This window comes from Pavona decussata, unplaced genomic scaffold, assembly GCF_977016875.1.
Source record: "Pavona decussata unplaced genomic scaffold, jaPavDecu1.1 SCAFFOLD_6, whole genome shotgun sequence".
In the NCBI taxonomy this organism is placed as follows: domain Eukaryota; kingdom Metazoa; phylum Cnidaria; class Anthozoa; order Scleractinia; family Agariciidae; genus Pavona; species Pavona decussata.
The window spans coordinates 463,472-489,374 of NW_028145430.1; the positions used below are offsets into that span (position 1 = coordinate 463,472).

At 37.7% G+C, this 25,903-nt stretch overlaps 1 protein-coding gene, 2 long non-coding RNA genes and 1 pseudogene across 5 annotated transcripts in view; 1 reads left to right on the forward strand and 3 right to left on the reverse strand.

Annotated features, from left to right (window-relative positions):
• Positions 1-19,820, forward strand: part of LOC146488999 (uncharacterized) — a 360,510-nt gene extending 340,690 nt beyond the window's left edge. The window contains exons 1-2 of one of the 2 annotated variants that reach the window (XR_014863752.1): positions 17,868-18,083; positions 19,536-19,820. This is a non-coding gene — a long non-coding RNA (uncharacterized LOC146488999). Of the gene's footprint in view, positions 1-17,867; positions 18,084-19,535 lie in introns of those variants that run through there. The other variant, XR_014863758.1, reaches the window with a different exon arrangement.
• On the reverse strand, positions 1,976-5,379 carry LOC146489016 (uncharacterized; annotated as a pseudogene). Its single transcript, XR_014864712.1, has 6 exons — positions 4,957-5,379; positions 4,217-4,657; positions 3,235-3,406; positions 2,760-2,908; positions 2,457-2,644; positions 1,976-2,112 (listed from the first exon to the last, which is right to left on the reverse strand). The product of XR_014864712.1 is annotated as an uncharacterized LOC146489016 (transcript).
• Positions 5,329-6,972, reverse strand: LOC146489017 (uncharacterized). The gene is made up of 3 exons (XM_085105413.1): positions 6,291-6,972; positions 5,845-6,086; positions 5,329-5,497 (listed from the first exon to the last, which is right to left on the reverse strand). Exons 1-3 carry the CDS (start codon positions 6,888-6,890, stop codon positions 5,467-5,469), a joined length of 873 nt encoding a protein of 290 aa, XP_084961539.1. The 5' UTR covers positions 6,891-6,972; the 3' UTR covers positions 5,329-5,466.
• Positions 17,865-25,016, reverse strand: LOC146489018 (uncharacterized). Its single transcript, XR_014863783.1, has 3 exons — positions 24,324-25,016; positions 18,620-18,729; positions 17,865-17,993 (listed from the first exon to the last, which is right to left on the reverse strand). It is a non-coding gene; the product is annotated as an uncharacterized LOC146489018 (long non-coding RNA).
• Between the last annotated feature and the right edge of the window lie 887 nt (positions 25,017-25,903).

The following is a 25,903-nucleotide window of genomic DNA, read 5'->3' on the forward strand; positions in this document are numbered from 1 at the left end:
AAATAAAGTAAAATATGTGGTATTATTGGCATAAAAAATGGCTTTGATATTTAAAGCTGGCCCTGTTCTTGGTTCTGGTTATTTTCTGAAGGCCAAAGTAAAAACCCACAGATATCAACATCCAACATAAGAAAGCCAGAGCTATTTGAAACAAACATAGTATAAGTATAAAGCATGAAAATGTTTGTGGGGTCAACTAAGATAAAACTTACAAGATAGAAAAAAATTAAAATGAAAACAAAAAATAAGCTGTGGTTTGTGTGAAAATTTAGGTTAAAGTATTTTGGCTCTTAATTTAAAACACCAAAGAAAAAAGACATTAAATCTCATTTCTGGTAGAATCTCCAAGAATAATTAAGGTATATCTGTGGAAAGGATGGTCATTCTTTCATAACTATGATATTTCAATTTTATGTCTGTGAACATTGTGTGATTATGTGGGAAAATACACAATACTGTTACAGCACAGTGTTATGCTGGCTCTTCACACTCAACATGTAAAATGATTACAATAATATTATAGTGTCAGTTTTAAATGAGATCAAGAGGCTGGTTTGCTTGTTTCACTCAGATTCACACATCCTCATTGACCAAGGAACAAACATTGTTGAAATAACAAAAATGGGTGAGATATGATGCAAGCCTACTAAGGTTTCCTCCTTAGCTGTCCTCCTAAACTTTCTTATTAAAAAAAAAAAACTTTCTTATTAATATTTAGTTTTCCATCTGCATTTGAGGGCTTTACAACAATTTATTGTCGAATGTTACTTGAACTGTGGCTTTAAGATATTAGGCCCCTCATGATTACTTCATTTACTGCTTGAAAGTTGTTGTAGAATGAGGACGGGATCTAACCAGGTAATACCTGGTCGATTACAGCCCTGTAGTATTGTAATATTGCAAATATTCTGTAGATTACAGCTATTATAGCTACCCACTTTTCAACTGAAGTTAATTATACATCATTTCAGTTTTGTCAAAGCTTTATTGAACTATAAAAAAACGAGGTTAATAGTTCTTTTTTTCTTGACTCATTATGCAGCTTTGATTGATAAATGCCGGAGTGAATTCGTTTCTTCTTCGGCTTTACATGTAAATCCCAGGCTTAAATGAGCTGTTCGCGTGTCGTCGAAGCGTATTCTTTGCAGTCATACGACTCCAAATCCACCGCCAAGTAAATTATAATCCAAGATATTCGGTAAAATTGTCCTTTAGATCGCTTTTCACCAAACTGGATGGCGAATCTTACAAATAATCTTGCCTATTCACTTACTTTAGGACTTACGATTACTGAGGTTTACTGAGTTCTTGCAAGGAACGCACGACGTTCGATGCGCGTATGACGTCACGCAAAGATCTCATACAAGCAACCGCATTTTAGAATCATCGCGGGCGTCACTTTGCCGTCGGAGTAATGGCGGACGGGTTTTCGACGGTTTTCGACCACTTATTCCCAGGATCAGTAAGCTTGTATAAAGCTAATTAATAGCTATTTTTGCAATTACGAACTCATTAAATGGATTGGAACACGAAAAGAGGGAAAATAGAAATAAAACTTTTCGTCGTAGTGGCACTTTAAGTTGTTATTCCACGCACCCATTCAATTGTAATGCTTCTAGACCTGCCTACAATTCTCTGAAAGATACAACAATTCCAAATAAATTTTACTTTCATTCATTCGTTTATTTGCCATTGACCAAAAAAATACAACATAAATACATTATAGACGACACACAATATTCTTACTATTACAATGTTCACACTTAACTATTTACAATTAATTACTGAAAAATGTAAAATTAAGAATGTAAAAACATGAACATTGATGGCAATTTTGAGGACCCTCTTGTGATATTTACATACATACTGATACAGTATGGATAGCTTATTTTTATGCAAAATTTGTTGTATTTTCTTGTCTTAAATCAAACAATAGCTAACAAAAGATTGTTAATTGTCCTTTGTTATTCTGTTGTTATGTTTCCTTTGAATGGCCACGCACTGGTTGTTTACATGTGCGACAAGTATTGTGTGCTTTCCTTGAGGCTCTGGGGTTGGAGTTGGACAATTGACTTTCCAGAACACTCTCCTGCAGGGCATTTTGTTCCTCTTCTGTAAGAAAGAATGATAATTTTATACTTATAACATTGTCACAATTTGTCTGTTCTTTAAACATTTTGCCCCTTGTTGTAAACTTGTGATCAATTTCACACAAGAATGTTACTCAACCATTCTAGCAAGCCTCAATACTTGCCATCACTTTTTGGCAGCCTGTTACCTCGTTCCCAGGGTTCTTTCTCTTCCTTCCTCAAAAGAGCCCTGAGAACGAAGTTGACTCTTTGACTGCTTGAACCACATTATGAACCTAAAAAAGTCAACTGATAATTTGTAAATCCCCTCACCAGTTGGATTATTAACACTGAGTAATACTGAGTAATACGTTAAGACAAGTTTACCAGTTGGAAAGAGTTGAGTGATCTTCGTGTTCTTTCTTCATAAGCTTTCACAGCATCTGCTTTTCCCACTCTGTCAGGGAACTGAGAGGTCAGCGACGCAGGAGCCTTGGATGAATACTTGGTAAAGGTCTCTTTCATTTCGGCCCTTGACAAACTAAACAGTAGCTTTTTTATCTCATCCACATAACCTGAAGAAAAATACAGTGACAATTTGTGATAACTCTGCCACACATGTTCATACCACAAATTTATTGGCTACATTTAGATTTGTAATCTTTACTGAAGTCAGTGAAATAAACATACCATAAGTTTGGGGAGTCCTGACATCACGTACTACTTCTTCACTAACTTTGAATTTTGGATAAGACACTCTGGATAATGGGTCACCATTCTTTCCTATTTGCTTCTCTCTCTGGACATTTTCATTGAAATGGAGGCTAGCTAAAACATGCCTATAAGGTAAATATCAGTGAATATCCAAAAAGGGTACCAATTACTCCTACTGTAAAGTATAAATATATAAGCCCTCAACATCCCCCACCCCCCTCTGCCGATGCCTTCACCCCTGAAATTAGGACCTGCTCATAATGATGGTAGTTGGTTTGGGCAAATTTAGGTTACTTTGTGTTTTAAATCTCTACAACAATATTGTTCACCTGAAAAGTACTTTTATTAAAAGAACCCCTCCCCTGTAAAAATCATCCCAATCAGGAATACAAATATAAAGGGTGCCTGATATAATACGAGGCTGCTGTATTAAAATAAAAACACAATTCACCTGCAGAATGTTCCCAACCATGAAAAGCAAATCATCTTTGAATGCCAGTGATTTAAAGTGGCATGAAAGCCCTCTAAGCAACTGGTCTGGGCATCTGAAGATAACCGTTTCATGTCATTGAGAAGCTTTGTGGGAGTCAATACACGAGTAAGCTTCTCATATGCTACGGTCCCTATAATACATAATTTATACAGCAGTCAGTTTTTTAGTAAGGTACTACAAGCTCATGGGGAGGGGCCTTCAAGGGCTTATTTATTGTAAACGAGATTGTTGTTAGAGAGGGGTGCACTTGAACTTCTTCGATCCTTGGAAATAGTTAACATATTTATTACACCCATTTTGAAATCACTGGTGATCCTTGGAATCTGATTGGCTCTCAGCAATGCGATTTATTCCCAAATGGCATCATTTTTTGCTCTAAATCGAACCCTTTCTTTTGCCCATCAAAATGGAAATGAAGTAAAAAAAATAGAATATTAATATTGACAATGATACTCTGTGATTTCAAAATAGGTGTAATAAAGTGGTAATTGAACTTTGTGTCGTGCAATTTTGGTCTGAAATCATACTTGTGATTTCAAATCCAACTCGCACTGCGCGCTCGTTCGATTTTGAAATCACGCGTATGATTTCAGACCAAATTGCACTCCACGCAGTTTACATGTAATTACCATTATAAATTATGTTCTCTACCCTTCATATATTAATGTTATAAATCTTTATCCAAATAATCAATATTAATTTTTTCTTTTGCAAAGATTATATAATAAACATTCTCAAAGTCAAGTATAATTTAGACCATACAATACTAAGTCTTAGTTTGTTGAGTGTGATCATCCGGGTGAGTGTAGTTCTTGAAAGAATTGTTGGTGACATAGACTGATGCTTAGGCAACCTGAGTGGTAGCCATCTTCACAGTCCATACTACCATACAATACAATAGTATTGGTATATTTGGAGATATACATAAGCAAGTGCTTACCAATTTTTATCCACTTTCTTTGTTCTAGTTCTCCATGATTGCAGCTTGAATATAAGGAGTATTGACGATTAGTGTGCTTGTTGGCTACATGGCGTAGAAAGGAATTCCACTTAGCAGCAATCAATGCACCAAATCCCACCCGAGTTGAGGTGGCACACCAGTACAGATGTTTGCGAATCCCTTTGATCCAGCTTGCCATAACTTCGCATCCCTTTTCTTTGCTGGCCTTAAGGAGCTTTTTTGTAATTGATCTGGCAGCATGCCAAATGTCAAAAAAAAAAAATGTTTAGTTTCTTTACAGGAGTCATTTATCCATTTGGCAATGCCTGTATGGCGGTCTGATATAAACACTGACACTTTCAGGCCAAGCTGGTTCAGGAAAGCAAAACACCGTCTGCATCCTTCTTTTTCCATCTGCTGGCTGCCACCGGCCTCATTTGACTAACAGGAAGAAATAACCAAGCATTATTATGACACACATAACACAATATTTTAAACTATATGGCGTGAACGAACTACGGTCTTGTAGTTGCCTAGTCTTCTCTCAAAAATGTATTTCTCTATCTATAAAATGCATGGTTTCTGTGGCCTCATGATAACCTGCTGGCCTCCAATGTTAGTATTTGCCCCTCCCTTGAACTGGAAAAAAAATGTACTGAATTTGTATTTTGCTTTATTGGGATAAATTGTACATGAAATTGTTGCATGTGCAAACATGCTTGTTTAATTATGCCTAATACCTGAACAATTTCAAAATGCACAATCTTCATAATGGTAATGCAAAGCATGGTATAGGCCCCATACTTTGCTGAGTGCCCCATGGAATCAAAGTGCCCATCTCCTGTCCACACCAAATCCTTCATTGCCTTCCGCTTGTTGACCATGTCAGTCCTGCAAGTCACCCAGTAGCGAAGGACAACTGGAAAGATGAGATCCCGTTGATGCCTGAAGTAGGTCCTCGCAGAGTAGACAGAGAGACCCATGTGGCGAAACATCAGGAGAGTTTTACTTATCGATGAACCAGACATCAAACTGGCAAAGCTTAAGAGCAAATTTCCACGTGCAGTTTTTCCATGGACTGTGGGTTGGGATTGCCATTCCAAGTTCTTTTTGCACTTTAAGCAATGCTGTGTTACAATGACCATTGTTCCTTGGCTCTACATCGTGGTTGATGGCCCGGCTTCTTTGCAATGGAAGCAAAACATGATGAATAGACTCAGAAGCTTCCAGTAAAATACAATGAACATTGGCTATTCATAAACAGTTCCATCTGGATCAACTCTGAAATGTGAAAAGGGAGGAGGTTAGGAAAGAGGTTTTCAAAAAACGAAACGCAGTTTATACAGTGGACGTTTGGCCAAATATAATGATAATTTTTACTTCTGCAAACTTAGCGAGATACGTATTGCAGGACCTGAATTTTTGGAGTTATCAGCAAACCTAAAATAAACGGGCATCAAAATACACCATTTGTCTGCTTATCCAAAACCATAATTATATCTATCTTTTGTGTAGCTGCCATTGGTTGGACTTTTTAACAGTAACTAATAATGCTCTGCCATTGCTTTGCTCAACTGTGGATGGCAATGGTGCCCAGATAATGGCAGTATTAAAAATTTTACACCTACCTGACTTCATTGATGGAATTCTCCTCTACATCTGCATCGGTGTGGTATCCACTTTCAGCACTTTCCTCCATTGAGGCATAAGTCCAGTCGGTGTCATCTTCCTCTCCTTCGATGTCACTTTCTGTTGAAGGGCATGCTGGAGCATCAGGAACATCTTTATCAGGAACATCCTCCTCCGGCACATCCTCCTCCTCTGACTCCTCCTCAGTTTCACCTGGTTTATCTTCAGTTTCAACTACTCTCTACAGAGCTGATAAAATAATAGCAATATATAGTTGAAGTTGCAAAACTAGGAGGAACTAACATACTGCAAAAGAAATTTAAGCCAGGGAAAGTCATGTAAACTTGTCAAATTACCCAACATGAACCAGACCCCTCTCATAGTGCATAATAGAACTTTTATGTATATGATACAAGAAATACAAAAAAATATATTGTTAACTCACAGTTTCAAGCTCCCTAATTGTTTTCTTCAGCTCGGCAACTTTGCGATTATACCGAAGATTTGCCTTTTTCAAGGTGCTGCATTTCCTGGCTTTATCAATACACCTTTTGCACCTTCCGGTGCCAGTGGGGGGTACTGAGCATGGAGTAAGAGTAACAGGTGTAACTGTGACAGGAGTAATAGCAGCGGAGACGGGACTTGCAGGAGGGCTGGTAGATGCAGGAGTAGCAACTACAGCATCTAATGTAGAGGCAGCAAGTTGTTCATCATCCCCAAGAGGGCTACTGGCCATCATCACAGTGGAGACAGGACTCAGTGCAGGAAAGGTGGTAGTGGTTAATAAAGCAGGTTGTACATCAGCATCATTAGGAGGACAGGAAGACATGTGTGCTAAGTTTACAGGAAGAGAATCAGCAGAAGTAATGGTAGTGCATAAAGGTGTGGACACTGAAGACACTCTGTCTGTGCATGAGGTGGTGGTGCACGTGGATGTGGATGAACTTGACTTTTTCTTGTGTTTTCTTCGTCGCTTTGCAGCCGTTTCACTAACCATTGTCGATAGTGCCTCCCGTTTTAACTGCAAAAAAGTATAACAAGGCATTATTGCCGCAAGACCTTAAATCTTTATTACATGGGTTAATCATAATTTTAATATTTAAAATGCAGACATTACGAACAATAATTATTATATGTAGCCAAACATTCTTACAGTAGGTGACATTGCTCTTTAACTGGGACGCAATTTTAGGATGCCAAATAGTGCATCTTTAGCGATATTTTGCTTTAAACTCAGCCATTTTTTTGGCACTTGAAGACTAGTGAAAAAGGGAAGAAATTAAAAATTTTGTAAAAAAAATCAGATTTCAATCAAATTCCCAAGAAAGCTTCTCAACCTACCAACAAACATTTGCTTGTCTCGAATAATGGTTTTTTGTTCGCATTTGTAACATTTTCTTTGTAAGGCAAACTGTTAAAAGTGTGCCCTAAAATGGCCGCAGAAAGCCCTCTCAGAGCGGCAAAACCAAGATGGTCGTACTACAGCTAAAATAGGAATCGAACTGAGCTGAAAGTTATATTGATGTGAATCATTTATAAAGACCATTCTTCTGAGAAACTTTGGCGGATTTAATTTTTTCTCGTCTAAACTACGATAGTCGATATTTATGGAGGGCGGCTTTTAAACATCCTGCAATCTTCACGCGGAAAGATACAACAGCATAAGCTAAGAAATCCACGGATCCTGTATTTTCACAGACAACATTTATTTAGTATTGCCTGAAATCTTGCAGTTAATCCAAGTCGATAAGCCTAATACCAAATGCCACAGAGCTAGCATACACAATGGCACATCAAAAACTAATCTTTACGGCTCAGAATGATCAGTAAGAAACCTTCCTTTCAGTATACAGTCGAACCTGTATATAACGGCCCTCTATTAAGCGGCCAACCTCTATTAAGCGGCCAGTTTTTAAAGTCCCGATTTTTTGTGCATACCAACGATGAATTTGTTACCCGTATTAGGCGGCCACCTCTATTAAGCGGCCGCGGCCACCCTGTAGCAGTCCTATGTTTGTCGTTTTTTGTTATTTTTACCTGTATTAAGCGGCCACCCTTGAATGGAAACTAAGCCATATGCACAGTACCATGGATAACAGGAATTGTCGCTGGCAGTGCCGACAGTCAACGACTTGCTCTGCAAACAAAAGTTTCAAATTCCGAGGCGACAAACGCACGTGTCCCACTTGTTTAGGTCGCTGTAATTCTTACCCTATCCTATTTTATCTCGAAGAATTTTATTATATATTGTGTCACTTTTAATTGGCAACATTACCGTTATAACTCCACTTCGATCGTAACAACTATGAAATGATGGAATGAGACATTTTGTTGTGAACTGCAAGCCACGTAAGTAAGTGAGTTAGAAATACAGTACTGTACACCGTACAAGAGTAGAGGACAATTTATTGCACAGTGCTTTTGCACAATGTTACGCATATTATACCATTAAGTTACAAGTTGGCGCTGAACTTTGTTTAAAGTATTGATCTCTTGAAAGAGTATTGATTGTCCTATTGTTTCCTTGCATGAAATGTTTTTGGTATGATACACCATTAAAATTGACATAAGACAACGCCCAGTGACTATTTTGAGTGATCCTGTTTTAAGCGGCCACCTGTATTAAGCGGCCAGTTCCTCAAGTCCCAAGGGTGGCCGTTATATACAGGTTCGACTGTATTTGAGATCCCCCCCCCCCCCCCCCCACGATCAAGACAAACACCATTAAGCAGAGCGGTCGTATCACATTTTGATCTAAATGGAAGAATCTCTTATACGAAAGGAGAATTGCTTAAAGACATGCTTGAAATTGAAAAGGCTTTTATCAACACAACGGACACACAGTGGAAGTCGCGCAAGTCTGTCAACCCCATTTTAACATACAAATACCGTGAATTCCACATATCCAGCTTAGTTTGCACCCTTTGGATCTTTTTGTCGAAGTTGCATTTTCTTACTGCGATATGGCGGTTTTAGCGAGCCTACTCCAGCAAATTCCTCCCTTTCCTCTCTAATTGGGGCGCTTTCATTCAACTTTCACGCTCGAATAGTCTGCCGTAATGGCTCATTAATATGCGAAAGTATCTGGCCATTCTGCCCGATGATTCTCCTTAATATTATATTAAAAATATATCCTAAGTATCTTAACAGAGCTATGGAACCATTTTAAATCTAGATGCTTATTTTTATAGTTTTTCCACCTTCCCATCCAAAGCGCATTCGTTCGCTTCCAAAACTTTCAAAATTTCGCTTCCAAAGCGCTTTCGTTCGTTCAGCTTTACATTAAGAGATACAGGGTGTTTCAAAAGTTCGTGGACACTTTTTTTAATACAAATAAATGATAGTTTTACGAATCCGATATTAATGAAGCTTTTCCAGTTTTATGTACATTGCTTCCTTTGACCACTGTTAAAAAAATTAATATCCAGAGTGCCCCCCATTGTTCTGAATAACGTTTTTGAGCCGTTGCGGCATGGAACGAGCCAGCTCCCTTAGGCTTGCTAGCGGTATGTTTCGCCAGGCTTGCCGTAACCTTGATTTTAGTCCTCCCATCGTCTTAGGGATCGGATCTCTGCATGCAGCTTCGTCGATGATGCTCCATAGGTTTTCAATAGGGTTAAGGTCAGGTGAATTTGCTGGCCACTCATCTTTTTGGATAAAATTCGGGAGGTTTCTCTTGCACCACTGCTGTGTTGCTTTCACCGTATGAGCTGGTGCGCCATCTTGAACGAAGGTCGCACTGCTATTGTTCGTGAAAAGCTTTCGTTTTACAGGCTCTTCTGTTGTAGATCTTCGGCTGAAAAGAGGCTTCACTTCTTTCTCAAGGATTTTTGTGATATAATACTCTGCCGTTACAGTTTGTCCTTGCGGGATGAAATGTAGGGAAGTGAGGCCGCGGCCTGTCATGCCACCCCAAACCATCCATTTGGCGCTTCCTTTAACTTGGTACGATGGCGGAACTTGACTCTCCTGTGAGCCCCATACTATATCGTTTTTAGGGTTCGGAAGATGAAAAAGGTATTTAGGGCACTCATCGCTAAAGAGAAAATTTTCCCATTCATCTGCTGTAAATTTACCATATTTACGAGCGAATACTAAGCGAGCTTTCCTCTGGTTGTTGCTCAGAAGTGGAAGCTTTTTTCGTCTCAAAGGTTTCCATCCTTTTCTTGACATATACCTCCACACTGTTGGTGCAGATCCAGGCAGACCTTTGTTCTTCAGTTGTTTGCTGATTTTTCTGGTAGAATTTCCTCGTTTATACTTTGCTTTTTCTATAACTTTCTTTGCGGTTCTGTCAAGGACTGATGGTCGACCACTTCTTGGCTTGTCGTAAAACTCTTGTGAACTTGACCACTTCGCTACCCAGCTCTTGCTTTTTTGCAGTATTTTAGCCGTTTCTCGAACAGATACTCCAGATGATCGTAGAATTGCTGCCTGTGCTCTTAAATACACTGCTTTTTTAGGGTTCATAATTAGAAATTTTATCAAGACGTTGAAAATCTACAGTATGTAGTTGCTACTGAAAACAGACAAAAATGGCGGGAAAGTTCAAAAACACACACGACACAGATTTGCACCTTTTGGCGGGAAAATATTTATTTCAACAAGGCTTTTTATCTGACTCATACAAAAGTTCTGAAAATCGATAAACAATAAGATTTGTTAATATCTGCAAGAAAATGGAGAGAAATATAAGAAATCTGGATGAAGTATAGACTTTTTAAAATGTCCACGAACTTTTGAAACACCCTGTAGACCAGCAATTTTTCCGAAATCCCCAACAATTTTCAAAGCCAATTCTAAAGTTTCTAAGTCGGCGTTTAGCAAAGTAGTATCTTGAGCGAATTGGGACAACTTGATTTCCCTACCGAAGATTTTGATTCCTCTCACGTTGGAGTCTTGACGAATCTTAATTCAGAGAACCTCCGCAGACAGAATAAACAAATAAGGGGAGAGGGGGCAACCTTGTCGCACTCCTTTTGACGGTTTATACCAATTGGTTATAAAACCGTTGTTTGGCACCGCACTCTCTATGTTCGTGTAGAATATCTTAATCCAACGCTCGATGTCACTACCAAAATTAAAGTAGTCTAGCGTCTTCGTTATAAAGGGCCATTTAATCGAATCAAATGCTTTACGGAAATCTAGTGACGTTAGAATACCGGACAGGTTTTGCAGATTCATATATTCCATTATGTCACTTATGAGTCAAATATTTTTTTCCTATGAATCTCCCTTTTACGAAGCCTGTTTGGTCAGGATTGATTAGATTTGGTAGTGTCGCTTCGATTCAGTCGTCTGTCTATATTGCCTTTGATGCTATTTAAGCAGTGCAATCGGTGTCCAATTTGATAGGTCTAAGGGTGACCCACTATAAGATTCTTGGTTTTCACAATAGAGGACAAGGCAAAAAAATCCTGCATCCCGTACCCAAATTTTGGCAAATCCCGCTTCCCGGGGAGCAGTCAAATCCCGAATCCCGTCAAAATATTTTGCCTTTTTCCCGAATCCCGCACCGTATTTGGGTCAAATCCCGGATCCCGAGAATACCCTTCCAGACCCTGTTACACCGCAACCGTTAAACTGAGTTAAACTCTTCAAAGGCCGTCAGGACAACCATCAGCCGAAAAAATTGTCTTTACCTCATAAGCCGCCGCATGGAGTCAAATATTTCTAGCTTTGTTATCCTTAATGACCAAAAATTCTTTTAGCAACCATCAAAATCCTGATTTGAAGTGGAGATTCTCGTCAAGAAATCGTTTAAGTTCTGTTGACCTTCCGCCATGATTACAAAATGAGATTGCGTTACAGAAAAGCGGGCACATCCTGACGGGTCGGGGTGGGGGTGGGTAGAAATAAAAATGGAACAGCTCCTAAATTAAAAAAAAAGGCCATTTAAGATTTACTACCAAAGCTATTCCGTGCACTTCGGGGACCAAATAGGAAACTGCTTTCCCGGAATAATTTTGATTATGATAAGCCCCTGTATTGTACTTCTTTGTTTGGGGGGAGAGGGGGAGGTGGGGGGGGGAGGGGGGGAGGGGGGGGGGGTCAAGTAAAACGCTAATTTATAGTATCAGTAGAAGCCCATAGATTTTCTCTACAATTAACCCGTTTAATACGGCTAATACAGACGACGGACATTTTTCTGTGTCCCGAGTGACGTACATCGTTAACCCCGCATTACGGACACCGGTTGCATGTGGCTATACAGTATAACGATAACGATACTTAATTTAACGTGGGATTTATGCTTAGCTTAATCAGCTTGTTTACAGATAATCCACGGCCAAAATTATAAACTAAAAATTAGAAAGTACAAAATGAACAACAATTCATGGTAAAAACACTGTAAAAGCTAAGAACTAAGAATCGGATGAGAAAAAAAATCCAATTACAGTCAAACTTAAGCAATCGGATTTTGTTCTTCCCAGTCCTTAGTGCCGGCTTTAATTCTAATATCATTTGTTAGCTCGTTCCATATCTTTGCGGCAAAATATCTCCATGATTTGAGACCATATTTTGTGGTGTCAACTTTTGGCAGAGAAAGGATATGACTGATGTCGGTAATCATGTCATGGCCATATGATACGCACTGTCTATTTTCGGTAATCTTTGTATGTTGTCCTTCAGCAGCATTTTGAATGAGGACTTAAAGTTACTTTTCGGATAAAACGGTATTAAAAATCCAAGCTTTCGCCGATCAACGGTATCATCAGGGATGATATATTTATTCATTGTCACAATTATGTGCTAGTTGTAGACATAATATACCCCGTTCAAATAATGACAGATATCTGGAGTAATATGATTTTACCACTAAAAGACATTAACAAAATTGTCTGTACCGTAGTTTTTTGTCCGTTATGCCTGCACCAATTGTGAAGTTTTACGGCTTTCTTGGTTTCTTTCTGTAGTCATTCTTTGTAGCGTTCCCTTCTTCCTCTTTGTTTTCCTCTGTTTTGCATCAGCCTCAGAGGCTGATACTGATACGAAATTGATTCTGTTGTCGTGTTTCAAGAACAATAACGTATGGCTATAATAAATGAGCGTAAAGTTTCTGTAGTTTGAACTGTTTACACTTGCAGGAACAGTTAAGAAATAAAACAACGTTTCGTTGCCGTAGAAATATCTGTTTGAGCCTTTGTATTAATATAAAAACATATGTCCGTGGCGTGATTTTTTTTTTTTTTCTCTATGAGCCTGTTTCATATGGACACTTTGGCAGGTCCCCTTGGTGTCCGTATTAACCAAGTTCCGCTGTAGGTAAATCAATGAATGACACTTACTATTACTTACTATCAGTCGGTTGCCTTTCGTAACATTTGATCAGCATTTCCAACGATGTTCTGATTTCGCAGTTTTTCTGGCTCCAATTATTTGTTTTTTTAAACGCTATAAAACGTCCCAAAACACAAACAGGCAAGTGTTTATTAGAGTGTTATCCGTATTTCATTTGCTGTAATCCGTTAATCAACATGTATTCCCATGCAAACTCTCATATTTCAGTTCTACCTCCTGGTGAAGATAACTTTTAACTCGAGTGTTACCTAATGTTACAAAAAATAGCTATCAATGAGCTTGGGATACTTGTGACGTGAATGACCTTAACAGAAGACTGATCGATCAACTGATTCTGTAGATAAGCGTTTTACTCATTTATATAGACCATTCTTCTAAGAAACTTTGACGGATTTAATTTTTTCTCGTCCAAACGACGATAGTCGATATTTTTGGAGGGCGGCTTTTAATTGTTTATCACGGATATGAGTGTCTTACAGATCTTCGTCTTTAAAAAGCTGATCATTGTTGTCTCTAGCTCGCGCTTGCTTGCAGAAGGGCAATGTTAATTAAAACGTTGGGTATATCACAACTGGTCTACTCGGCCTCTAATCTGAATGCCTTCCAAGGAATTTGGGGCATTGTCAAAACAAAATCTTTTAAGTTCTTCTGGAAAAACGAAAAAGATAAAATAAGAAAGATCAGTCCTCTACCAAGACTTAGACAACGGCGGAATACGTATGATGGATTTTGGAATAATGTTGAAAGCTCTGAAACTCGCTTGGATCCCAAGAATGACACTGACTTCGGACAATAATAATTGGTGTATCATTCCAAAACTTTCTACTAAGGTGCAACTACGACGCAAATTACTTTAACGACCTCCCTATCTTTTATAAGAAGATACTTGATTTGTTCAACGAATTAAAAAATATATATTTATACCTACCACCAAAAGCAGGGATTAATTTTGTTTTATAACAAAGATATATTGGTGGACGGGAAACCTATTTTCGTTTGTTAATTGTTTAAGAAGGGCCGGTGTCATCACTATTATGACCTACTCTTTTCCACTAAATCACTCTTTATTATAAATGATAATATCTTTCCCTTGAACGAATCGATCCAAATCAATTTGTATAAGGCTTAGTCAAGTAACTTCTATAATTTGCTTAACACCGAAATGCACACTGAAGAACAAACAGGCCCTAAACGTTGGAGCAAAAAACTTAAACAAAGACGTATGAAACAAGATCCTTAAATCACTGAGTGAAAACCAGTTGCAAGGAAACCAAATTAAAAGAGTTTCAAAAATTAATCCACAGAACGATAGCAACTAAGAAAGAATTATTAAGATTTAAGATAAATGTCTATACTGTGGAGACAAAAATTCAATTGAGCACTCTGTTATCGAATGTACGTTTACCAAAATGTTTATGCAAAAGGTCTTGAGACGGTTCAATAAAGAGAATGCGTGCCAAATATACCCTACCATAGAGGAAATCTTGTTCGCTGTTACTGCAAGCTCCCAGCACACAACAATATTACGGAAATTTAACTACAACACCTTATTTACGCGCCATTGTATTTATTATTAATAATAATAATAATAATAATAATAATAATAATAATAATAATAATAATAATAATAATAATAATAATAATAACAACAACAATCTTTATACAGGGAGCCCACATCACGAAAGTGATATTCAGTGGGGCCCTGTAGATTGCGAAATGATTTAAAAATTACAATTATTTAATAGTAGAAAATACAAAGCCAGCGATAAGAAATAAAAATTATAGAATAAGAATTAAAAACTAGCTAAAAACACGCTCTTTGATACGTTGCTTAAAAATTAAAAAAGAATTTATGTCTTTGAAAGACTGTTCTAAAAGGTTCCATTTCTTAATACCCTGGTAAAGGAGTCTCTTCTTTCCGTGGTTGGTTCGTACGCGTGGAAGACGGAAATCATTCTTTCTCCGGGTATTATAGGAATGGATGTCGCTGTTCTTAAGAATATTAAAATTATAATCTACAAGTCCTTGAATATACTTAAAAGTGATCATGTATCTATTTACAAGGCGACGTTGGGACAAGGTTGGCCAGCCAAGTGACTTGAGTGCATCGGTGGATGAGGTATAGCCAGGCAAATCAAGGATAACTTTTGCTGCCTTTGTTTGCAGAATCTGCAAATCGCCCATAAGTGTAGTGTTATCTTTGTCACCCCAGATAACATCAGCATAGTCGAAAAGGGGACTAATCAAAGTGTTATACAGTGTAATCCGTGCATCCAATGGTAATAGAGGCTTGACACGTTCCAATAGGCCAATCCTTTGATTTACTTTGGTAATTAATGAATCGATTTGCTCATTCCAAGTCATGTTCTTGTAAATTTTCACGCCAAGGTACTTGATTGAATCTGAATTCTCGAGGCAAACATTATGCATAACAAGCTTGACATCATGGCAACTCTGCAATTTACGATTGCTGCCAAACAGTACGAACTTAGATTTAGACGTGTTTAAAGTTAGGTGATTGTTATCAAACCAATGAGCTAACTTGTCAAGGTCGGCATTTAGATGCGATTCAATTTCGTGGCAGCTTTTCCCACTATAGTATAACACAGCGTCGTCTGCATACATGACAACTTTGCAGTACTCCAAGCAGTGTGGGAGGTCGTTTACGTAGATTAGAAATAGAAGTGGACCAAGGATGCTCCCTTGCGGTACGCCAACGCGAACATCGTGAGAAGGGGACAGACAGTTTTCAATTGATGTTACTTGATGTCGGTTATTCAGGTAAGACACAAACCATTTTTCGACTTGGGTAGAGACACCAATAGACTTGAGTTTTCTTACAAGAATCTCATGATCCACAGTATCGAATGCTTTCGAAAGATCAAATGAAAACTGCACCGGTCATACAGCCGCTGTCTAAGCTCTGAAGGATGTTGTCGGTGAAATGGGCGAGAGCAGTTACAGTAGACAGTTTAGGGCGAAAACCGAATTGATTTTGGGTGAGCAGTTTGGACCTCGGACAAGTAACCATACAGCTGTATGTGCACAGCCCGTTCAAGAATCTTGCTAATGGTTGCTAACTTGCTCATTCATACAAGTTAACAGCATGACCATTTCCATTCACGAGGTTTTCAGTAAGATACCCGTTAAATAGAACCTTGAAAATTTGTCTTAATTATATGTTTTATTAAGAAGTAGTCCTCTCTCCAAAAAGGTCGAGTGTTTTTTTTCTTATTAGTGTAGTGCAATAGACAAGCCGTGCACGTAACTAGTATGTACCGTCATTGGAATGTATTTGCTCTAAATATTCAAAATCTGCAAATAGTAAGTTCACTCTGTAGGTAGCGTACCACCCGTAGCCACAGCAAAACAAAAAAGTGTTAGGTCAGCAGTGTAATGTGTGACAATGAATAACTGATAACAAAAAGAAAAAGAAGAAAAAAAGAAAATGGGACAACACAAGACAACGAGGTAAATCTTCGATCTCGGCAGGAATCGAAGCCACGGTGTAAGATGCATGAACCGTCGCTCTACACACTGAGCTACGAGGCAGAATAATGGTTAATCAAATAACCATATATCTAACATGCATGCTGACAAATGTTCACTTTCCTGTCATTGTAACCCTTGCTGAAAATCGCCATTGCGTTGACAGCTTTTTTTTTTTTTTTTTTCAATCCCGCTTACTGAAAATTAACGTTGAGGGGAGAGTGGGGTATCAAATAAGGTGACCCAGTTTGAACATTTGTGACTGAGCGTGTAACATTTTTGGAGAGTTACAGCAGCTTATAACGAGCCAGACTTTTTTGACAACAACAACAAATAGCTTTAGATCCCTCAGCGATCGAAGACATTCGCCAAAGATTTATCATGGAAGTCCAGTAGTTTACAGCATGGCTATGCAATTGGATCCCTTCCAGTGATCGTTTCTGTTTCACTGAAGGCGTGAACTTGTCATGAATGGGTTATAATCGGTGGGTTGGAAAACTTATTTACTGCGCGTTTTTAATTAAGAATATTTGTTTAGTCGTGTAGTTCTAGTGATTAATTACAAGTTTTAATTACAAAGAAAATAATGATTCAAGCAATTAGAACTCATCTCCAATTGAAAGAAAATATATTCACTCGTTTCCATTTCCGACAAATTAGTAAGGTGCTGGGACTCCCAGTATGAGGATGGGTCGCCTTTCAAAAATGACATTAATACTGAAACTGATTGAAAAAAAATAGCAAAAGGTAACTTCCTTTTACATTTTCTATTATTAAGTCATAACTTAATACTAGTTTGAATAAGTATAATAGTGGTAATGTAATATTTACCGCACACGTCACATAGTCTAATGACGAACTTAGAATTCTTTGGTGGGGTGCTGAGATCGCACGTCAGCATGTAAAGGCGCGACTGTCAGCCGTTATCTGTAATTGGGCATTGACCGTAAAAACCTGCTGATGCATGGAGCATATTAGAAAGACTGTACATGGGATACGCAATATGGTAAAAGTATTAGCCGTTGACCTCCTCCTCTTAGCAAACTGCTAATCTTTTTAACATTGGGTGACACGAATGCAGTAGATCCGATCTGCACTTTGGCAAAGTGCCGAGGTCGAGGTAACAGTGCTTTTGTGTTCTTTTGGTAGGCAGGGCTAGGCAAGATTTAATTCGTATCTTCAGGACAACACCAGCATATGAATTGCACGATCTTCAACGAAGAAGTCAGGAATGGATTCAGGGCGTCTCTTTATCCTGTTTACTTTGTTGCTGCTTGTGATGTGCGTTCTGATGGACAAGGGAGAAGCTTTTGTACTCCGGTCACGGAAAAGAAGAAGACGAAGGTGTTCCAGAAGGCTGAGAAGGTGCTCAAGGAGAAGGAGTAAGAAAGAAACAAAAGCAGATGTCGTCAAGCCTTCAGATATTAAATATGCTGCGACAATCTTGGTAGGTGATCAGTTTCATAACTTCCAAGTTAAAAGTTGAAAATTTTAAAATCATTAAATGTGCTATCAGAATCAGGGGAAGGGTGCGTACAGAAACAAAGAAGAGGAGATCTATAGTAGAAAGAATTTTAAAACTTTTTTTCTTAAGATATTTCCTTCACACACATCCATAAATATTCGCTGTTATTTGCTACTTTGTTGCCGTTATAGCGCTTTCCTCCTTCAGGAGTAGCAAGAATGCTTTCTAAAAAAGTCTTTACAACATGTTTTCGATAAATCCAACGCCCAGCTCATGTCGATGGAAATCTGTTCGTAAGACCTAAATGGCCCAAGAATCTCGAGTTTAATTGTGAAGAAAAACTGTAATTTCTAGGTGCAAAGCTATCCGAAACTTTCGTAAAACGGGAAAATTGATTCATTTCATTAAGAAAGCGTAATGAGGCCGACTAAATTGGAGGGATAGGCTTCAGTTTCTAAAATGTTCAGCTAGGCAAATCGGAAGAGATTAAATTGTGTTAGCGTACATAGCGTGCATACCTTTTAAAGACCTTAACGTAATCTTGGAAAACAGAACATGACGTCTGAAACATTATTCCCAGTTGAATTTTCTTGTCTCTCCGGCCCCTGATAATTGAGTTGGACCTGTCCTGGAATAATCTCAAAAACCGAATTGGTGAATTAGTAGGGTCGTCTTAATATTCCGGATCTGAAAAGGTTAGTCTTTCATTCAGTTTATGTAAGTGTAGAAGTATTCGGAAAGGTTTTGCCTCTTGGAAACACTATACGTGGTTGTCCTTTTGTGGTGATCGTTTGGGAGACATAGTGGTTTCCCTTAACTAAGATATCAATATACACCACTGAGTTTACAGTCTTCAATCGGGATTTCATAAACATGGCCATTTTGAAGCACAAAATTCGCTATAGGACTTTCTGGTAAACAACATCTTTCACCGGGACTAGATTATGTAATCGGGCGATGCGGCGAATAAAATATCCTGACCAGAAATCTGTTACGAATTATTATTATTATTATTATTATTATTATTATTATTATTATTATTATTATTATTATTATTATTATTATTATTATTATTATTATAATGAAACCTTTTAAAATACAGGGATCATTGGGGCTATCAGATTATAGAGTAGTCGTTCCGAAAATGATGCTGATAGATTCAGAGGTGGACAATACTCCCATTTATACTTGCACCTCAAGTTTCAAATACAGTGAACTAAACTGTTTGAAACCGACCATTTCTTTCTTTATACATACGGATATTATAGATCCTGACCGGAATGGGGTCACAATTTCAGATTGTGACAAACGCAGGTGGCATTCATATGATCATTTTCTATTTGCGGTTTCTCAGTATTTTACTGTGTGTTTAACTGCCAGTGCGTATTTTTGCTGAATTTCTGATTGTAATTCAGTTAATGCTTTCCTTTTTAGGCTTCAGAGGAGGAATCAGATGCCAAACTTCAGAAGTTAAAGCTTTATCTTTGAGTTATGAGCTTCCATATGAAATATCAAGGGATCATTTTTCGAGTGTAGTGCCGCGGTATTAAGAGCGCAAGCTCATTTTTTAAATCTTTAATGTGAAGCCAGATGCCAACTTAAGATTACATGTGTTCGTGGAATAATTCGAGAAGTCAAACCAAATGTATCATTTTAATAAACTGAAATTTACTGAATATTTCTGATTAATGCTAATAATAAAAACGCCATTTTAAAACACGTCCTACGTAGAGAGCGTTTTTTTTTTTTAAGGTATTTTTTTTTTAGCAGAAACGCCGTTTTAATTTGGATGGACTCCATTCAAGATAAGCTACATTTCGACGTTCCAAATTCAGAACATTTTTTTAAAAAAAATGTAGACTGATCATTTCCATCCCATGTGAAAATGCACCCTGATGAGTTTAATTTGAAACTTATAACTTGAAAGTCTTTATTTTGGTTCTGATATAAAGATGCGTTCTTTTTTGTATCCTTAGCTGTGTTGCTTTTGTGATCAAAAGCCGAGTATTGGAAGTATCTGGTGCTCTTTCAAACCGTCTCTCGAAAGCTGGCAAATTTGACGCACAAAATTTTATTCAATTTTTTCAGTTAGATTCGGTCCAGTTATTATTCAATAAATGCGCATGGGTGAAAAGGAATTGCTTGAGTAAATTTTTCAAGCAGATCTGGTTTTGATGACATTTTCAAGAAACAACCCAGGATTTCCAGAACTTCGAAAGTTTGTCGGAAGTTGATACTGACATTTTTGTAGCTGCTGTAAAAAAATAGTGTTTGCGAACTTAGATAACTTGTATTCTTTCTGAAAAACTTTACTTCAAATCCAAGTGATTCGTTAGATCCCTTGTTATTTTGGTGTTTGCCACGCGGTGAGAATGCGAATATTTCAGGAACTAAGTCAAACCAAACTATCTCCGACCTTTTTTGTTAGGTAATACAAATCCTAAAGATGGCCAACTGTACGGTAAAGTTTACTTTACCGCGGGCTTATTTAAAGACATGTAAAACGAATTTTAAAATGGTTAAAAAAAAAAAAAAAAAAAAGAATGGGAAATTGTGACACAAAATCGTACGCGTATTGTTTTCAAAATGTAGAAGTAATATATCAAACACGAGACACAGTGTTCAATCAAACACCGAGAAGAGAGTTGAAAATACGATATGTAGCGGAGTATTTTTGACGAACTCCGAGATTGTTTATGTTATGATGAAACACTGTGACGAGTATTTGATATACTGGCTTCACAAACTAACTGATTTTGAAGGGGAAATTAAGGATGCAAAAACGAGGAGTTTTTCATTAGATATCCAAACACGTCGCGGTGTATGATTTCCTTTAAATTCGTCTTTGGCTATTGAATTATTATTGTGTTTGAAAAGCATAAGTCCAAGACTTCATCAATTGTGTTAACAAAAACGAACGCAAAAAGACGTGCAAGCCAAGGAGAAGTTTTCTGAAGGGTCTAGAAGTCAGTGTAAGAATTGAACACCGATCAACTGGGAAGCCAATTTATTACGTCAACTGAACCCAGCGTTGTCATTGCTTGTTTTGTTCAGGGTTGAAAATTTCCTGCTTGTTTTGGGCTTTCTTTGTTACATAACGTAAAGCTTGTTTTTGTTTGTTTCAAAGTCTGGTAAGTTGAACGGCTCAACCACATGGGAAGAGCTTTTGGAAAGAAATATTAACTTTGCAATGAGAAACAATGCGCAGATATCAGTTCTTATGCTAGACACATGTAGCTTATACAAATGGAAGTTTTCCGAAAGGAGAGAAAATAGACGAGTTGTCAGTATGACGCCTTTTGTGGAATGGATCCTCGCGCCTTGAATAAATCACGCTGTGAATTCCTGAGTTCATCAAAGCTCCTCCTGCCTCATTTATCGGGTGAAGTTTTAATGGGGGGTGAAGTTTTAATATAAATAGTTAGTTACACATTCATGATGAATCTGAGAATTTACTTTAACTTGAAATAGAAGCCACGAATGAGACTACACGAGACAAGAAAATAAAAATTTGACCTCGACCGGCAGGAATCGAACTAACGAACCACATATGACGCATTAACAGCTCTTCTACAGACTGACTAATGACTGTTAAATGTTCAATTTCCTTACATTGGAACGATTACTGAAAATCGGCATTGCGCATGTGTTGACAGCTTTTCTTTCTTTTTTTACTTCGGGGGACTACATATTTAACATTGAAGGGGAGAGGGGAATGAAGAAAGGCGACCGTCATTGCAACATTTGTGACTGAGCGTGTAGAGCTAACAACAGCTGAAAAATTCGTGGAGTACTCCATAACGAGCCAGACTTTCCTGACATCCCGGAAAGATCGAGAACGTTCGCTCTCTAATAGAAGTCCAGTAGTTTACCGCACGCAAATGTAATTGGATCCCTTCCAGTGTTCGTCTCTGTTTCACTGAAGGCGTGAACTTGTCATGAATGTGTTATAATCGTTGGGTGAGAAAATTCATTTACTGCACGTTTTTAATTAAGAATATTGTTTTAGTCGTGTTGTTTTAGAGATTAATTACAAGTTTTTATTTCAAAGAAAATAATGATTCGAGTAATCGGAACTCGTCTCCAATTTTTAAAAGAAGTGTCACTCGTTTCCATTTCCGACAAATTAGTAAGGCGCTGGGACTCCCAGTATGAGGATGGTTCGCTTTTCAAAAATGGCATTAATACTGATACTGCTTGAAAAAATATCAAAAAGTTACTCCCTTTACATTTTGTATTGTAAAGTCATAACTTAATTCTATTTTGAATAACAACAGAAAAAAGCTTGACATCCCAGAAAGATGGGGAGCATTTGATCTCTGATGGAAGTCCAGTAGTTTATATTTACCGCACGCAAACCTAATTGGATCCCTTCCAGTGATCGTTTCTGTTTCACAGAAGGCGTGAATTATTTTTATGAATGTGTTATAATTGGTGGGTGGGAAAATTCACTTACTGCACGTTTTTAATTAAGATCATTTCTTTAGTCAAGTCGTTCTGGAGATTAATTACAAGGAAAGAGATGTTTCACGTTAACAGAAATCATCTCAAATTTAAAAAAAAGTGTCACCAGTATAGATTTCGGACAAATTACTGAGCCGCTGGGACTCCCGTCATGAAGATGGGTCGTTTTTCAAAAAGTCATTAAAACTGGAACTTCTTTAAAAAGTCTTAAAATGGAGCTCCATTTTACCATAGTTACTTGAGGGACTGGTTATGAAACCTTGCCATGAAAACAATGGTGCTGCAGTTTATGTTGGAAGGGCCACGACCCTGCACAATCCTTTGTTTTAACGTTCACACCACAGTTGAATATCTTAACAAAAACATTTCGATTGGTCAGTTGCTACAACACATTCCAAATTCTATTGTTGTGTGTGCAGGGTCAAGGTAAAAAAGGCAAACAAAAACATATAACAAAGAAGTTTGTCAGGTTTCATAACCATTGCCTTCAATTAACTATGATTTTACAGAACTGCATATTTATTTGGCATCAGTAAATAATGGCAATGTATCTGATACACCTCACATATCACATAGTCTCGTAAGGGTTTACAATTCCTCTTTGGGGTGATATCGACTCACTGGCGCATTAACAGCATACACTTACTGATGCGTGGAGCATATTGCAGAGAAAGAATGAACATGGACCCTCGTTTTCGGCATACTAAATAGATCATGACTAAGACACCCCACGAGTACATACGAGTAACATAGGAGTAATATACGGAACATACGGATACATATGAATGCATACGAGTAACATACGAGAAACATACGGATACATACGACTAACATACGGATACATACGAATGTTTTCCTCATAAAGGAAGCTCTAATTATAAGGTTTGCAAGCATTTTTCACGTCAGCAAGCACGTACCCGGTTCAGTTTGAGAGGGAAGGGGGAGGGGGTATTGATCGAACCCCCCCCCCCCCCCCCAAGGCTTTCGTTAAATTTAGTCACAGTAAAATAAATTCACATGGAATGCAAAACCATTAGCTTGCGCTACAAGATGACAATATATTCTGAATGGCACTGACGTCGTATGATCCGCCATCTTGATTTCACTATTTCACCTTAGTTGGTTATGAGAAATGGCAAAAAATCAGTGCAAAATCAAGCCAGAAAGCTTAAATGCAACCATGTACATGTAGAAATGTCGGACTTTGGAAACATTTGACACATTAAAAAATTCCGCAAGCTATAAACGAACAGCTGCTTAAAGTTTCAGCAACAGAATTAATATCCTTTCCAAAATTTGCAAAATCTGAGGGGGGTGGCGATCAACATTCTCCCCTTCCCCCTCAAACTGAACCGGGTACGTGTTTCCTGACGTGAAAAATGCTTGCAAGGGTTATAATTAGAGCTTCCTTTATGAGAAAAAACATTCATAATACTCGTATGTATTCGTATGCATCCGTATGTTACTCGTATGTTAGTCGTATGTATTCGTATGTATTCGTATGTTCCGTATGTTACTCGTATGTTACCCGTATGTACTCGTGTGGTGTGTTAGCCGTTGACCTCCTCCTGTTCCAAATAAATTAACTAACTGCAAATCTTTTAGAATACAGCAGATCAGAAGTGCCGAGGTCTAGATAACGATGTTTTTTTTATTATTATTATTATTATTATTATTATTATTATTATTATTATTATTATTCTTGCTATTCTGTTGGTAGTAGGGCTAGGCTTGTCTTGGCCAACAATTAACTCGTACCTACAGTACATCAACAGAATCCGAGCTTCCAGGAGCAAAACTGTTTTGCACGTTCGTCAAGAAAGGAGCTACAATAGTCAAGAATGGATTGACTTTATGGCTGCTTCTGGTATGTGTTCTGATGGACCAGGCAGAGACTTTTGTACTGCGGCCGCCAAGAAGAAGGAGACGAAGATGTTCCCGAAGGCTGAAAAGGTGTTTAAGGAGAGGAAGTAAGAGAGAAACAAAGGCAGATGTTATCAAGCCTTCAGATACGAACTATGTGGCAACAATATTGGTAGGTGATCGGTTGTATAACTTCCAAAACCATTTGAAAATAATTTGCTCCCAGAATCAGCGTCTTAGTTTGTACAGAAGCCAAAAACAAACAAACAAACATACAAAGGACTATAGTGGGAAGAATTTTAGAACTTTCACCGTGATAACTTTCCTTTATACACGTTGATAAATGTTCGCTCTCATTAGCTACCTTCTTGAAATTGTCACGCTTTCCTGCTTCAGGAGTAAACAGCAATTTTATATTATAAAGAGGCTTTTAACATGTTCGTTAAGAGAGCGAAATTAGACCGGCTAAATTGGAGGGATGGGTTTCGGTTTCTAAAACTTTTTGAGCTAAGCAAATTGAAACTGATCAAACTGTGTAAGCGTACTTTGAACTGCCCTTTTAAAGACCTGAAAGCAATCTAGGAAAACAGAAAATGACGTCTGAAACACCTTTCCAGTTAAATATCCTTGTTTGCCCTGCCACTGATAATTGAGTTGGCGGAAGATTGATAAGACCTGTTCTGGAATTAGTATAAAAACCGAATTGGTGAATTAGTGGAGTCAATTCTTATTCCAAATCTGAAAGGTTTGTCTTAAGTAAATCGTTTTACTTATGTTAGTGTCCAAATATTTACTTCGACATTGCTTCCTTGTGTACTATGCGGTCCACTTAATTTGTGGTGATCGTTGCAAGCCATCAGTGTCTTCTCCTAGTTAAGACATCAACATTAACTACTTAGTCTTCAATCGGGATTACATAGACATGGTCATTTTAGAGCAGAAAATGATTCCAGGAATATGTTTAACTGTATTTTTTATAAACATTATCTTCCACAACTGGATTATGTAATCGATATGGTCTAAATAAATATTCTGAGTAGAAAGCTAGTACGAGTTATCATTTTTTTTTTTTTTTATAATTTTTTTCTTTTATGAAAATGTCACTGAAATGTATATTGACAACAAAATAATATGGACCCATAGCACCACAGGTATATTTATTTCAGTGCGTGGTTAACTTTTTCTTTTAGTTGATTTTAATTTCGTTGCTGTTTTCCTTTTTAGGCTTCAGAGGAGGGATAAGATACCAACCTTCAGACGTTAAAGCGTTGTGCCTGATTTATGAATTTTGTCATTTGAAATATCATGGAAGCATTTATCGAAACCATGATGTGCAGCCAGAGAAAAAACCGAGGTGCCAACTTAAGATGTTGTTTTCCTAGAATAACTAGAGAAGTCAAACCATGTATTGTTTTAATAAACTGAGTTTTATTGACTATTTTGGATTCTTGCTAGTAAGGAAAAACGCCGTTTTC